General features: G+C 34.6%; 3 protein-coding genes across 5 annotated transcripts; all 3 read left to right on the top strand.

Annotated features, from left to right (window-relative positions):
• On the top strand, positions 1–3,279 carry LOC101257099 (uncharacterized). 2 transcript variants are annotated; one of them, XM_019215434.3, is made up of 4 exons: positions 1–409; positions 1,065–1,231; positions 1,506–1,745; positions 2,250–3,279. In XM_019215434.3, the coding sequence occupies exons 1-4, from the start codon at positions 228–230 to the stop codon at positions 3,023–3,025; spliced, it is 1,365 nt and encodes a 454-aa protein (XP_019070979.1). In that variant the 5' UTR covers positions 1–227; the 3' UTR covers positions 3,026–3,279. The 2 variants fall into 2 exon arrangements, with proteins under 2 accessions (XP_019070979.1, XP_004245942.1); XM_004245894.5 differs by having other exon boundaries at positions 1,038–1,231.
• A 149-nt stretch (positions 3,280–3,428) lies between these two features.
• On the top strand, positions 3,429–9,503 carry LOC101255615 (uncharacterized). The gene is made up of 10 exons (XM_004245888.5): positions 3,429–3,985; positions 4,813–4,878; positions 5,061–5,241; positions 5,900–6,096; positions 6,208–6,258; positions 6,883–6,974; positions 7,080–7,141; positions 7,408–7,499; positions 8,890–8,994; positions 9,103–9,503. The coding sequence occupies exons 1-10, from the start codon at positions 3,698–3,700 to the stop codon at positions 9,244–9,246; spliced, it is 1,278 nt and encodes a 425-aa protein (XP_004245936.1). The 5' UTR covers positions 3,429–3,697; the 3' UTR covers positions 9,247–9,503.
• A 2,830-nt stretch (positions 9,504–12,333) lies between these two features.
• Positions 12,334–15,384, top strand: LOC101263047 (myb family transcription factor PHL11). Of its 2 annotated transcripts, none has more exons than XM_010327298.4 (6): positions 12,334–12,837; positions 13,796–13,872; positions 13,962–14,025; positions 14,181–14,259; positions 14,524–14,593; positions 14,764–15,384. In XM_010327298.4, exons 1-6 carry the CDS (start codon positions 12,687–12,689, stop codon positions 15,172–15,174), a joined length of 852 nt encoding a protein of 283 aa, XP_010325600.1. In that variant the 5' UTR covers positions 12,334–12,686; the 3' UTR covers positions 15,175–15,384. The 2 variants fall into 2 exon arrangements, with proteins under 2 accessions (XP_010325600.1, XP_004245962.1); XM_004245914.5 differs by having other exon boundaries at positions 12,362–12,837; positions 14,184–14,259.
• The last annotated feature ends 25 nt before the right edge of the window (positions 15,385–15,409 follow it).

The following is a 15,409-nucleotide window of genomic DNA, read 5'->3' as shown; positions in this document are numbered from 1 at the left end:
GAGCCAACGTACGCTAATCGTACATTCAAAAAGAGAAAAAATAAAACAGGTAGCAGAGTGCCATTGGATGCTTTATTCTTGGCTCTGCAACTTTTTTTGTTGGTTTTAGCTTGTGCTGGATGATGATAATGATGAAAGTACTGAACTTTGGTAAAAACCCTTTTCATAATTCTTCTCTAAGGAGCTGAATCTGAAGATTTTCTTTGTATTCAGTAAGAAAAAGGAAAATGGGAGGACCTGTTATAGAAAGAAGAGGAGGTAGTGTAGTTTGGGTGCTGAGACAAAATGGAACATGGTGGCCAGGGAGAATATTGTGTATCAATGAAATCCCAACATCTGGGATTCTTTCTTGTACTGATTTCAGTTCAAGATTTCCAATTAAGCTTCTTGGTCGAGATGATGCTTCTGTGTATGCTTCTTAACTCTTCTTTTTTCTGTTTCTTTTGTGGTTTTTGTGTTGTTAGAAGTTAAAACATGGGATTCTTGAGTACCCCTTTTGTTTTTTCTTGGTAGGGAGTTGAGATTTGGTGGAGTTTTTTTGGTAAGAACAAGAGAAGATGGGGTTTTTTACTGTCTTTTGCTGCTAAGAAGTAAGAGCAAAATATAGCAGAATTTGTTGAATGTTGTTATACTCATAGAAATGAAGGTTGGTTATTGTTTATTTTGTTTTGCATGTGAGAAAAGGAAGTTTAATATGTTTTGAAATCAATTTTTTGACTTAAGGCCCTTTCTGTTCTAACCATAGGAGCTGTCTCTTTTGCTGGTTTCATAGCTTAGGTTGAGCACTAAAGTTTGTTTTTCTAAGTTCAATTTTTGGGGTTTTTGTTGGTACTTTTGGTAAATTTGACATGTCTACCTCTAGACAGCTTCTTGATCACAGAGGAAACAGTGAAACGGGACAAAAGTGTGTCATATATGTCGTTTAGTGTTTACTGTTTTTCCTTTAATGTGTTTCTTGATATCTTTTATAGTTTTGAGATCAGTATATAAAGGTGTGAAATCATGTTTGTGTGCAATTGTATAACGAAAATTATCAGGTATTGGTACAATTTGGAGAAGTCTAGTCGTGTAAAGGCGTTTCGATGTGGTGAGTTTGATAGTTGTATCAAAAAAGCTGAATCATCCAAAACTTTGACCTATACAAGAAGCCTGAAATATGCACATAGAGAAGATGCCATTCTTCATGCTCTTGAACTTGAGAAGCAAGATTTGGAGAAACTGGGAAGGCAAGGTATTTTAGCTGTTAGACTCATAATAGCTTTTGCATCTTTGTTGTATTGGACTGAAAGTTGATGAGGATATTCGATGCTTATTCGACCATAAAAGGATGTTTAAGCTCGTAGAACAGTGGTTAGGAGGGAATTTGACCTCAATTAAGATGACTGCTAAATTTAATGTTCATGATGCCACATAAAGAAAAATAGTGTCTCATCATTGTAATCTTGAAAGTTTCTTAATTATAATCAACAAGTTATCTGTTGGTAAATTTTATTTGTACGTTACAGTATTTGTTTCTGGATTCAAAGAAGGTGAGATTCATGGAGAAAGTAATCAAAGAGCAAAAAGAAGCAGGCGTTTTTACTCCCCTATCGACTCGATATCTTTCTTGGAGAAATCAGTTCATTCTCAATCATCAAATAAGGTTGCCACATCTATTCATGCTACAGAAATTTCTTCTTCCAAGTCTACGAGTTCCTTGAAGAGTGATTCACAGAGCTCACATAAAAAGAGAGAGACAACTGCAGGTTAATGTTTATTCTCTGCTTTTTTGATCCTTTTGTTAATGGTTTTGATACATGTACATCTCCTTTCAATTCCATCTTCTTTGAGAAAGTCGTGTGTTTGCGAATTAAATCCTCATCTTTCCTTAATTAGCATCATTCGAACTGGTTGTTTTTTTAACTGTTGCCTTTCTCATATTTGAGCAGATGTTACATTTCTATGCAAGCACATAAAGTACTAGCGCACTTCTCTTTATTTGCTTTCAGTTTCTTTGAGTTATTACATCAGCGTGGTACTGTAATGTCATAGAAATGGCATTGCCAGTGACTTCAACTTTAGAAAATATACCTTACATCATATGATCTAAGTTTAACAATCATTGGAGTAAACCACATGATGAACGATAGAATTTTTTTCCTTTTTTTCCTTTAGAATGGTGCTGCTTAATAGAAGAGCACTACAAATGTAGAGTACTTTCAGGACCAAGCAATTGATTGGATACTGTTTGATCTGTTCTGAAAATTCAGGTAACAATGCATTGCGACCAATGAAGATGAGCTTCAAAGTCATCAGTCGTCCAGCAGTCAACCAATGGAAGCACAATGGTAAAGTGCATAATCATCATTTTAAGAGCAGATCAGTTGTTTCAACTAATGAAAGAAGTACTGAATTTGGATCTAAGACTGAATCATTTGAAATCATGTCAAGGGATGTCAATCAGAAGTCTCAGCCTAGTCCAGGAAACAGTTTCACAGAGGACAACAGCATCCAAAGCCTTAATTCAAAGTTCACCACGCTGCAGAATAGTACCAAGACATTAATAGATGTGCATATGACAGTTCAAAGCACTTATAGAGGAGAGCATACTCCCCTTGTTTCCTTAATGAGTAGATTAAATGGAAAGGCAATCATCGGGCACCCCATCAACATAGAAGTGTTATATGATAGTTCAATGCTTCCTGTTGAGAAGGAGTGCTCTGATCAGCTAAAAAACAGGAGCAGAATGCCTCAACTTGTTTGGAGAACGTCAAAGAGAACTCCCGTCTGTTACACAAGTTCTACCTCTTCTGCAACTAAGTATGAGAACCTTCAGCACAGCAGCAAGAAACTTGGAGATTTAAGTTCCCAAGCTAGGAAAAATGGTCTCTTTAATACCAAGTCTCGTGGGAAGTTATCAAAGAAGCCAAACATGTCAAAAAATAAATCAAGATCACTCTACCTTGCTGATTCCAGAATCAAGAATACTTGTGTCCCTGTGAAAGACATATTCATCAAGTTAATAGGGGCACTTGGAAATGTATGATCTTAAGCAAGAGGTGTTCATATGGTGTATTTATTACCCTTTATGACTTTCTAGGAGATGCTTTCTATAGATATTACTGTTTGCTTAGTTTTTTCGTTCTAACTGCTGACATTCTGAGAACTGTATATTGACATACTTAAGTAGGTTAATGTCTCCTCTGTAAGTATCCATTAACTTACAAAAAATGAGCAAAATGATTGCTCAGTCTTTTGTTCTTCAAATATGAAACCTATCTAATAGTCCTGTTGTAGTAAGATTGAGTTGCCTTTTACTAGTATATTTCTTCATGTACTTCTATTACTGTACAGTTAACTTTATTTATGTTCCTTTTCCAGAGTTTTGAACTCTTGATCATTTTTGAACTTGGATAAAAGAAGAAAGTTGTGATAGAATTATGCTTAGTGTAGTAATAATTTAATTTCTGATGTATCTTTTGGATGTTTAATTCATTATCAAAATGATATGGCCTTTGATTATAAAGAGACGTGTAAACAAAAAACACGATTAAAAAGAGGGAACACTTGAAAATTCCATTATCCAAACTACCCCTTCTGTTTTCAGCTCCAAGTTGGTATAAATAAACTTTCAACTCAAAAAATTCACCAAAAATCCCAACTAGGGTTTAAGGGTTAAAGCTCTGTTTGGTTCCAATATTTTAAGAGTTACTCAACAATGGCTACTCTAAAATACTTGCTCTCCAAATCATCAACACCTCTAAAACTCAGCAATCCTCTCCATCTTCATCGTTCCAACAACAACTTCAATCGCATTTCAAAATTTCTTAGAGCACTTAACTCGTTCGCTTCCGGGCAATTTCATTGCCATTCACCTAATTCTAGAAGTTTCTCCACTTCTCCGGAATACGTCGCCCAAGACTCTGATTCTTCCGTTGCAGCCGCGTTGAATCTTGATAGTCGGGTTCCTGCCACTGTTATTACTGGCTTTCTTGGCTCTGGAAAGGTTCGGGGAAACAAGATTGCATTTTTCTCATATTTGTTAATCTTAGTTATGGTAACCTAAGTTATTGAATATTAGAATGAAACGGATCAAATGAAGCAATATAGATAAGGAGGAGGATTCATGTAGCTGAGCTCAGCTAGCTCGGAGTTGGGGCTAAGTTTATTGTTAAGCAAATTATTGAATATTAGAATGAAATTGTTTATGTAAAAATGTAAATTTTGTTGTATGATTTAATATAGTTTTCAAACATGTAAATTTTTTTGCAGCGAGAATTACTTAACTTGATTCTCGTGCGCTCTGAATCATCATTTTGTGAATTTGGGGGAAGGAGGATATTTCATTTTGATTTAGGAAGTAAAATCTCTCATGTTTTCACATTCTTATCTGAACTTGTATTCAACTTGAAAGTTAGGGAAATGTTTTCCTCCTTTTCTTTGTTTGTGTTTGTGTTTGTTCTATTATGGTTTGAAGAAATTATGGTACTTTGTTGATTACAAATGCTGGAAAGTCTTTCATGTATGGGTGGACATTGTAATCGTGTTACCACAGATGTGTCATCAATCCCATGTCTGCTATAAGTTTCAGATGATGAAATACATTTAAGTGAAAAGTAGGTTAATGAAATTATGCCCAATGCAAAATTAGAACTAAATGATTTGTTTTGTTAATATCACGCCTTGTTGTTTTTTAAACATATAATGACCAGGACTGTAGTGTTTCTCTATGTTGAATTGAGATATCTGAATCACCTTGCATGTAGAAGATGTCGGGATCAGTATACTTATGAGAAATATCTCTTTCTTTTCCTTTTATGGATACTCTGGCAGACTACTCTGTTGAATCATATACTGACATCTCAGCATGGGAAGCGGATTGCTGTGATTGAAAATGAGGTATTCTGGGGTTTTCTTGTCTTATCCAGTTACTATTGTTAACTTTTATAAATCATATGTTTTTTTTTTCCATTCAATGGATGCCCTTTTGACAGCCATTTTGCAATTTAATCATGTTATGGCTAGTAAAGTTTGTATTATCTGCATTTACTTGGATTTTTATATGGCTAATCCAATTGCAGTTTGGTGAGGTGGACATTGATGGCTCATTGGTTGCTAGTCATTCTTCATCTAACGAGGAAATTCTCATGGTTAATAATGGTTGTCTATGCTGTACTGTACGTGGTGACCTTGTTAAGATGCTTTTGGAGCTCGTTAAGAATAGGAGAGACAGATTTGATCACATAGTTATAGAGACAACAGGTATGTGAAACTATTTAATCATATGTAACTAACTGTTGTTTCAAACGTGCTCAAGTGCAGTTGTGGACTCAATTTTGTTAATAAGACCTCAAAAACATCTGACTACAAAGTACTTATCAAAAGGGAACAAATATAGATTTCTAAATTCCTGTGATAAGAACAGCCAAAAATAGGGAACATAAGCATTTGTAGAGTCGGTCTTATTTTTGACTTAAAGCATATAACTTCATTTAATTTGCTATGACTACTTTATCCTCTTGTCTTCACTGTATTGCTTGAAGCCTTGTTTAGGTCTGTTGTAACTTCATGGATAACTTCAATAGCTCTCTAAGTGATCTGGGAAAGTTAATGTCCACCTGCATTGCTGACAGAAGAGTTTTTCAATTTTGTTGAATGTTGGTTACTAGCTTACTGAAATGAACAATTCTTTATAGACCTGCTTCCTCATGGAGATAAGCAGGGCAAAGAAAAAGGAAAACTACGAAAGGTGGGTTTCGTAGTTTAGCCAATCACGAGGTCCCTGTAAAATGCTGACTAAATACTAATTGTGCATCTTGATCGGACTAAATCCCTGTAGCATGTTTTCTTCATAAATTGAAATTCAGAACTCATCTTTAGCGAGTGTTTATCATCTTTCTAACCGCTACTTGTTTTCCAGGTCTTGCAAAGCCTGGTCCAGTCATTGAAACATTTTGTTCTGATGAATTGGTTTCAAGACATGTCAAACTTGATGGAGTCGTTACATTGGTTGATTCGAAGCACGCCTTGCAACATTTAAATAAGGTAAAACCCAGATTTGTGTCGAATGAGGCTGTTGAACAAGTGGCTTATGCAGATCGTATTATCTTGAACAAGGTAAGGCAGCTTCTAGCTTTTACTTAGTTACACTTTACCTAGCCTGCTGTAGGTTCAACCAATCTTTGGAAGCTTATATTTCAGCTTATGTTCTTCTGATTATGTTGACAGATAGACTTGGTAACTGAATCTGAGCTCGAAGTGTTAACAAAGAGAATCAAGGTAGAGTTTCTTCTTTTTTGGTTTTAGTTGTCTTTCTTCTACAATTGTAGTGCAGGTAGTTGCTCTAATATAAATATGACTTACATTGTTTCAATATGGTTATGTATGAATGATTCAATGATATTAAGCTTGGAAATTACCTTTCAAGTAGGGGTAAGGTTTGTGTACACACTATCATCCCCAGACCCCACTTGTGGGATTACATTGGGTTTTTTGTTGTTGTTGTTGTTGTTATTGTTAAGCTTGGAAGTTGCCTTCTTCCTTATGGTGTTTTAGAACTAATATACTTAATGTGAAGGAAGAATTTTTTTGTGAGGCTCTTCTCACTGCTTGCATGTTATATTTCCGCAATTTCTTGTGTAATGCTTGTTCTAATATGACTTGATAATGCATTTTGGGCTGCTGCAACCTCGAAGTTTTTCTGTTTTCTTAAGAAAATTTATCTGGCATCTTTTTCGTGTTCCTAATAGTTTTGATTGCTAGGTAAACATCTGTATATCCATTTCTTGTGGATATACAATGTGTACTCCTTGAGCCTTTCATTTAGTTATATTTTCCCTTTTTCTTAATTATATTTATGACTCATTTTTTTAATACAAAGTCTTGATTGCCGTGACTTTCCAGCATATCAATGGGATGGCACAAATAAAGAAAGCAAAGCATGGTGTGGTTGATATGGACTTTGTTTTGGGAGTTGGTGGCTACGATCTTGACAGGTGATTCTTTTTAAAGAATTTGCTACTTAAACTGTTACCGTTTCCTTGGCCCAGAATGGTATCTTGAGTTATTGTTTCTAAGATTCAAGTATGCTTGCTTTGCAGAGTTGATTCTGAAGTTCAATCAGAGGGTTCCCACTGTGGGCACAAACATGAAGATGAACATGGTAGCGAACAACAATTAACTTTTTGAAACATTTCTTCTTTTCTTCCTGTTCTTTCCAATGTCCCAACCCTCTGTGCTTTCCTTTTCTTTCTTTTTTTCTTAAAAAAAGATTTTTATGTGCATGAGTTGTTTGATTCTTTTTTATTACTGCTCTGACTTTTCATCTGATCTGAAGATAAAGATGAGCTCCCTTAGGTTTTTGATAACATGCCTCATTATTTTATTTTTTTTGAAATTGGTAAATTGAACATGCCTCATTGTTTGCAGAACATCACAAGGGCCACCATCATGATCATGTACATGATTCTGCTGTATCCAGTGTTAGTATTGTGTCAGAGGGAACCTTAGATTTAGATGAGGTATGTGCTCTTTCTTTCTTTCTAGTTAGCTTCTTATTTTGTCATATTATTATCTGATTATTGTTGAGTTACCAATTTAACCGGCGGCCACTACATGGTTAAAGTTCTGCAGCTCTGGCCTAATGTAACACTTGTTGATATTTTAACAAGGCTTGCTCTACTTTTACTTTATAGTTGAAAATACTTCCTTGTCTATTGATACGTTCAAACTTAATTCTCAAATAAGAAGTAAAGCGGTCGTGTCAAGTAAATAACCCAACTAATGAGGTTGGGATCGTTCCAATCAATAGCCTATTAGAAAATATACACTAAATCTATGTTGATCATTCTTTTCATATTATCTACCTTCTTGGTCCGGCAGCATTAAGACGAATTTTAACGTTGGCCATCCGTTAGAAAGACTTCTAAGCGAAAGAATTATCAATACATGCAAGACACTATTCTAGAATAATTATTTTAGTTAGGTTTTACCTTATTATCCGCCTATGGTTCCCACAACCCTAGTTATGGAGTTTAGTTACCCATAGTCATAATCACAATATTCAAATATGTTATATAAGAATTCATGCACTTACTTCAATGAGAAAGAATAAAATTCAAAAGTTCACTTGATTAATCAACAAAAGTCACCAACAATCAATTACAAGAGTCTAAAAATACTCAAGAGTTTAACAAAAAGACTAAAAATAATCAAGAGTCTAACCCCAAAAACGAGGTTTTTTGAACTATTTATAAAAAATAAAAACCTAATTAAATAAGGACTCTATTTGCTGGAAATCTCTCAAAACGCGGCTGGGTCAACGGACCTCGCGACGAATCGTCGTGATCACGACGGGCCGTCATGGATTCCGTCGTCCCATGCTTATGCAATTTCTTCTGCTGCTCTCTTCATTACCCTCGACGGCAGGTATGACAGATCGTCACAGGCACAACGGTCCGTCGAGGGTCTCCGTTCCAAAACACTTGAACTTTTGGAATCTGGGTACTGGGACTACTTCTCTGATCTTCATGACGAACCAGCAAGACGGACCGTCATGGTTACGACGGTCCGTACACGCACTCCGTAACCCCACACTTGGTCAGAATTTCCCATCTTCCTTCAGCAGGTGCACTACGATGCCACCTACGGACCGTCACGAGCACGAAAAACCGTCATAAGCTCTGTAGGTGGAACTTTTCTGTATTTCTTGCTCAACCTCCGCATTCATCTTTTAGACAGATTTTCTGCAAATAAAGAGAAATTTACATAAAAATTAGTACAAAAAGGCTTTTGGACACACTAAACTTAAGGAAAAAGTATTCAAAATGCCGTGAAACCACGGTATATCATCTATGTTTGCCTAATTTTTTTATATTTTGTATGAACAACTTCTTAATGGGTATGATCCAGGTTGATGATTGGCTTGAAAGACTGATTGAAGAGAATGGGGATGACCTGTACAGGATGAAAGGGGTTTTATCTGTGAGCGATTCTGAACAACGCTATGTTTTCCAGGTTCTCATCAATTTCGCCTTTGTGGTATTCATGATCTTGATGCTCGGTCATTCTTGATTCTGATTTTGATCCTTTTTCTTGCTTTTCTTTCTTTGAACTTTTTGAAAGGGGGTACATTCCGTTTTAGATGGATGCCCAGGCAAGACATGGGAACCAAATGAGAAGAGAATAAACAAGTTAGTATTCATAGGCAGAAACCTAGATGAAACTGCACTAAGAAAAGGTTTCAAAGGCTGCTTATGTGAGGAATAGATGATGGATGCATGTTATCTACCGGCAAGCTATAGTTCAGATTGAGCATAAATGCATATTGATAGCCATAGCGCGAATCCTATGAAACTGTGAGTTCATTCTGTTATTGATATAGAATATGAGCTAATGTGATACTGTCCTCTAATGTGATAATGCATCTCCTCTTTCGGGGACTTGTCTCATGTAAAAAAAGGTTGTGATGAATCATGTACCGTCTCATTTGAAATGTACATTCTAGTTAATTTATTCTTCCTTCATTTTTCTCCCCATCATTTTCTGTTTGTGTTATACATCTTAGCCCCTCAACATTTGTTAGCAAATAAAAGAGGGTGTTATTTTCGGACTGTAGTGTGTTTTGCTTCAAATCAAAGTCATACAAGTGTCATCTTAGGATTACCTGGATTTATAGACTTTATAGCATAGATAATCCTATTCCTGCACTCTATAGGAACTCGGGATGCTTTGTGTACTTGACTGTTTGTAACATAGATAAAAACCCTATTTGGATGACACTGATGTGATCAATGCAGTTCAAAAAAAAAAGAGAGAGAGAGGGAAGGTACTAGTAGCAGTAAAGGATATGGAAAGATCTAGGGGAAAGGTCGGGTGGTCAATAAAGTAGGTTAAAAACCATGAAGTCTCGCGTTCCTATTCCGGTCCAAGTTAAAAGGTCAAAGAAGCATTGTAGCTGGTCTCATTACTGTCGATAATATTCTAACAAGACAATTTCTTCTAGTTGTCTTGTGATCCTTTTTTCTTGCAAGAATATTCTTCTGTCATCCTTCCCCTTTTGTTCCTGTTCCCTTCTCTTTTAGCTGCAATATTCTTATTAAAAGTGCCATTTTCAGTCTGATTTCTGAGCTTTGCATCTTTGTTATTCCATAGAAAGATAATAATATTGAAATTCTTCATAGAGTAAAATAAAGAGAACAGTATGCTACTCCAATATCTATTGTTTGATAAAATTATACTTTTCATAGAATTAGATAGTCCATTCTTCTTGAAAAAGGTGTTGACATTCAATCTCCCTCATCTCAAAATAAGTATCGCTATAACTCATTTCATGTCTATCAAGTTACTAAGTTAATCCTGTTTCTTAGGTATTTCACGTTTTTTTTTTAATTAAAGTGACACTTGTATTAAAACAGATCAGACTGCACACATTTTTTTCTCATTTCATAAGTTCCTATACTTCTTACCTTCGCTAAAACCTACTAGTATTCAATAGAATTAATCGAGGCGAAAAAAAGCTCATATTAAAAAAAGGAAGAAAGAGAAGTAGTACGATTTGTTTTAGTGAGAACATGGGCAAGCTGGCTGAAATTTATACAAAAGAGATCATGTAATTGTGTTTGTTTTTTAGCCTTTAACTCATAAAAAGCCAAAAGATACATAAGACAAAATTGTATGTAAATAGAGAAATCTAACGTGGAGTAGGTAGATTTAAAGATGAACTGGTTATTAATTAACTATAATATATAGTATAGATTGTTGAATAAACGTGATTTCTTTTTATTTTTAACATTTAACTTACTATAGTTTTATTATTATATGACAGTGGAGGAAGAGTAAATCAAACTAGGAAACTACACCCAATGACATTTAAAATAGGTGAAATGATTTTCTTGTCTAGGAAAAAAAGAAATTACTATATTGATGGATTAGAATTTTAAGTCTTACAAATTTGTACGATCGATAGTTTTAAATTAATATACAATATTAATAATAATAGAGTTTACAATGAATATTTATCAATGTATTATTTAGTAAATTTGTTAGTAAATTAAGGTTACTAAATGGATTCATAACAAAAATAAAAATAATATATATGTACATTTTCTTAACAAAAAAAATAAAAGTCAACTAGCAATTAATTTAAAATCCTTAACATCAAATATTAATTTTCAAGAGGAATTCAAACGGATTACTATGTTAAAGGAAACCGTGTTTGTCCTTGTTTTCCTTGAGCAGTAATTGGATGCACAACGTTCTTGATAAGACACATATGATTTTTTTAAATACAATCAAGTGTTTTGAAATACATCATCGCTTAACATGATTTTAAATTTTTTATGTATCTTAATCTTTGATTTTTTTTTCATTTGCTTCGAAAAATCATTTTAAATCTCCAAACTAAACCCGTCCAAAGTTGAAAAACCAAATCCAAACTAAATAAAATGACTTTGATTTGCTATTCACTATATACATTTTTTAAATTTAAAATCAAAAAAATCGAATCGGAGAATCGAATATTTATTAAAATTTCAATTATTTCCACGTCTAGATGACTATCACCCACCTATTGGTTAGTAGTATTTGGGAGGACGTGGCACGTGATTGTACTAATATTCTCTTTTCCTCATTCTTCGCCGAATATTCCACGCTGTCACCTACGTGTCACTTCTCCATTCGCTCATCACGGGCCCACATCTCCCAAAATTCCCGTCACCGACTCCCACTGTTGAATAAATTTATACGATTGTGTAGTCGAGTAATAAATATTTATTCATTTTTAGTTAATAACTTTGAATTTGAGCTTCTTAAATATAAAATCACATATTTTAGGAAGTATTTTAATGTAATATAAAGAAAGAAGTATTAAAAATACCTTTAAACTTCACGTAAATTATTAGTTTCATCCTTAAATTATTGACACCCTTAAAAACAATCATCTCTTTTACTAACTAAACTTAAATACACCTCGATAGGCCACATGACGTATCAAGCGGTCCCATAATCTTATAGGAACATGAAGTTCTTAATAATAATTTAAAGAATGTTAAAAACATCTCGACGAGAATTTAAAGGTGTATTTTCACTAATATAACAAGGTTGGATGTGTACTTAACTTCAATTAATCAAGTAAAGAAATATTTTTAAAATTGTTAATAATTTCAAAATAAAATTAATAATTTGCGTCGAATTTAAAAATATTTTCTTCGAATATAAATTTTTTTTTGTCTAATATGAATATGGAAGAATACATACATACAGCTTAGCAACACGGAATCGAGTTCCGACATTTTATTTATTGATTAAAAAAATAAAAAATATATATATATATTTTCGGCGCTCATATGTTTCTTCAGATTCCACGCCGATCTTTCCTCTCCGTGTTCTTTTTATTTTATCAAAAAATTATAGATTCCCTTTTCTCTGCAAAATTTTTATTAATTTTTAATCACGTCTGCATGTACGGATTACTATTATACAAAGTTTTAAAAACAAATTCTTCTGTATTTGATTTCTTTGACACTTTTTATGGACCCCCAAAGAAAAAAGATTCAATTTTTAGTTGATCATTTGGTTCTTTTTCCACTTGGGAGTTGTTGAAACTGTTTATTTTACTTAATAAGCTTTTTGGGGTGATTAAATTTAGTGTCTTTAGTGACTTGTGGAAGAGTTTTGAGGATTTTGAGGAATTTGGGAGTGGTGGGTTCATGGATAGGATGTATAATGGGGGAGGAGATATGGGGTATGGGTATGAAAATGGGGTGGTGATGACAAGGGACCCAAAGCCAAGATTGAGGTGGACTGCTGATTTACATGATCGTTTTGTTGATGCTGTAACTAAGCTTGGTGGACCTGATAGTGAGTTGCTGGTTTTTCTTTTACATTTAGTTTTGTTGTTTGTTATAGTGAAATGATCAGTAATTGCACCTAAAGGGTGTAGCGTATTTCGGTATATGTGGCGGTGGTGGCGGGGATAGAATGTATCTGTAGAATTAGTCGAGTTGTGCACAAGCTGGCCCAAAAAACAACTGGTTTTGAATAGATGTGAAGTCATTGTTACTTTTAATGGGTGATATACTTTTTACATTGTGGAGTGCCATTATAAGATTTAGTTGTATGTGGTTGTCAATAGGCATTGATTTATGGCATTGATTTATTATGCATATTTTTGCCATTTCTTGGAAATTGTTATATACTTTTTTGATACTTTTGTTGGTTGATTGATCAATTTGAAACAAATGAACCAAACACTATGACCATACTCAGAGTTGAGTACTCTTTTTTAATAAGTTGGTTGCTTGCCTTTTGAAGCTATTTCCTTTTAAGAAAAGAAAGATGGAGGCAAAAGTAGAAAGGTTCCCTATAATTGTTTCATCATTTGGAACCAAGATCTTGTGAAAGCTGCCAATGTCCTAAATCGATTGAACTTATATTGTGTTGCAAACTTTCCCACCATGAATAGGCTCACCGTTACAGTGTCAAGGCTGATTATGTCCTCTGCCTTCTCCTTGTGTAATTGATTTCAAGTATCTTACATTATAAACAACCCCTCATGATGTATAATCTTACTCTCGCGGGCTCTGGTTGTCTTCAGACTTAACTAGTTCATAAATTAGTAGTCTGATAACCAAGTAAAACTTAAAAATGAGGTCAATGCTAAAGAGAAGAGGTTAGGTTATGTCCTCCCCTTGAGTTTCACAGGAATAGGGATTTTTGGTTTACTTTCTCGCTTGTGCTGATGAGTTAACAATGTGTTGGATTTGTGGTTTCTATTTAAGAGTCTGCAATGTTTGTTAAAAGGCCTTGAATTTTGCAGAAGCAACTCCCAAGTCAGTACTAAGGTTAATGGGATTGAAGGGATTGACATTGTATCATTTGAAGAGTCATTTGCAGGTAGAGTCAGGCTTCTGCATCTCTGTTCATCCATAATTTTTGCACTGTCGAAAACTAAGTAGGTGCTTTGTCCCTTTTTCGTCCTGCAGAAGTATAGACTTGGACAGCAGACCAAGAAACAAAATGCAGCAGAACAAAACAGAGAGAATATTGGTAAGTACTGGAAGATTATGAAAACTCAATTGATAGCTTAACATATAAATGGTCTAATGGAGCTCGAAATATAGTAAATCCTTGTAATGCTCCCTTACGTAACTAGAGTTTTTCATGAGTAGATCTTGTAATACTCCTTATGTTTTTCACTCTAGCAGGGGAGTCATTCAGACAATTCAGTTTGCATTCCTCAGGACCGAGTATCACTTCATCAAGCATGGATGGTATGCAAGGGTAGGTATCAGGAAATTCAACTGTTGTTTATACTTATACCGTCTTTCCAGTTATCTAACATCTCTCTGTGAGAGTTGAGACTATTTTAATGACTTACCTCTAAATATTTCTATGAGAGCAATAGTGTCCTCGAACTTCAGTAGTTTATAGATTTATATTTGAGCTGCATTTTCTCTGTTGAATCTTGAAAATTGGCTCAAGTACAGTTGCCTACACTAGTATTACACATTGTGTTCTTGCTAATAGATGCTTATATCTTAACAGAGAAGCTCCAATTAGTGAGGCGCTGAGGCGTCAGATTGACGTCCAGAAAAGATTACATGAGCAGCTTGAGGTACACATTAAACCTTTTATCTAGAAGAATTCCTAGTCCTAACGAGCAAAAACACAATGATTTATGAAGCAATTGTCCAAACTTGGTCTTACTCCACCATATCATTCAACTTTAGTTCCTTGATATCGTATTTATTAGACCTCGTTTATTTTTTTTTCTTGTTCTAAAAGGTTCAACAGAAGCTGCAAATGAGAATAGAAGCACAGGGAAAGTATTTGCAAGCAATACTAGATAAAGCTCAGAAGAGCCTGTCCACTGATATGAACTCTGCTAGTGCTGTAGACGAAACAAGAGCTCAGCTTACAGATTTCAATATAGCTCTCTCAAACTTAATGGACTACGTGCATGGACACAACGAGGATGAAACTTCTGCAGGTAAAAGGATACAAGATGATACTAATAAGGATCTACAACGATCTACATACTTAACGGAGGGAGAACAAAAGAAGATTATGAATATTAAGCTTGAAGAAAGTTCTGTTAGCTTCGATTTGAACTCCAGAAGTAGCTATGACTTTATTGGCATGAACTCAGCTGCATTGGAAGCCAAACAATTTTCTAATGGAAGATTGGAAATATAATCATACAAGGTCAAGATTCTGTATTTTACTCTAAAGTGTACTAGGAATCCAGAGTATAACTTGTTACATGGAGCTCTTATTCTAGATTTTATTGCCCTCTATCTATGTAATTATGTCATTTGTTGCAAGGAAGGGATAATTTGTAGTACAGGGAATTGGTGAAGCTCTTATTGAAGAAATGTTTTAGCAAATCTATTACATCTTTTTTAATTACTTCTGTCCCTCGTTTGTCTTG

Source organism: Solanum lycopersicum, chromosome 8, assembly GCF_036512215.1.
Source record: "Solanum lycopersicum chromosome 8, SLM_r2.1".
Taxonomy (NCBI): domain Eukaryota; kingdom Viridiplantae; phylum Streptophyta; class Magnoliopsida; order Solanales; family Solanaceae; genus Solanum; species Solanum lycopersicum.
This window is presented reverse-complemented; position numbering and strand designations above follow the sequence as displayed.

What these genes read in the sequence shown, in the direction of transcription:
- LOC101257099 (XM_004245894.5), top strand. Translation starts at nt 228, where the DNA reads ATGGGAGGACCTGTTATAGAAAGAAGAGGAGGTAGTGTAGTTTGGGTG. An exon ending in GGTCGAGATGATGCTTCTGT is followed by an intron (nt 410 to 1,037) that starts GTATGCTTCTTA and finishes GAAAATTATCAG; the next exon opens with GTATTGGTACAATTTGGAGA. An exon ending in AAAGAGAGAGACAACTGCAG is followed by an intron (nt 1,746 to 2,249) that starts GTTAATGTTTAT and finishes CTGAAAATTCAG; the next exon opens with GTAACAATGCATTGCGACCA.
- LOC101255615 (XM_004245888.5), top strand. Translation starts at nt 3,698, where the DNA reads ATGGCTACTCTAAAATACTTGCTCTCCAAATCATCAACACCTCTAAAA. An exon ending in ATCGTATTATCTTGAACAAG is followed by an intron (nt 6,097 to 6,207) that starts GTAAGGCAGCTT and finishes TTATGTTGACAG; the next exon opens with ATAGACTTGGTAACTGAATC. An exon ending in CAAACATGAAGATGAACATG is followed by an intron (nt 7,142 to 7,407) that starts GTAGCGAACAAC and finishes CATTGTTTGCAG; the next exon opens with AACATCACAAGGGCCACCAT.
- LOC101263047 (XM_010327298.4), top strand. Translation starts at nt 12,687, where the DNA reads ATGGATAGGATGTATAATGGGGGAGGAGATATGGGGTATGGGTATGAA. An exon ending in ACAAAACAGAGAGAATATTG is followed by an intron (nt 14,026 to 14,180) that starts GTAAGTACTGGA and finishes TTTTCACTCTAG; the next exon opens with CAGGGGAGTCATTCAGACAA. An exon ending in GATTACATGAGCAGCTTGAG is followed by an intron (nt 14,594 to 14,763) that starts GTACACATTAAA and finishes TTGTTCTAAAAG; the next exon opens with GTTCAACAGAAGCTGCAAAT.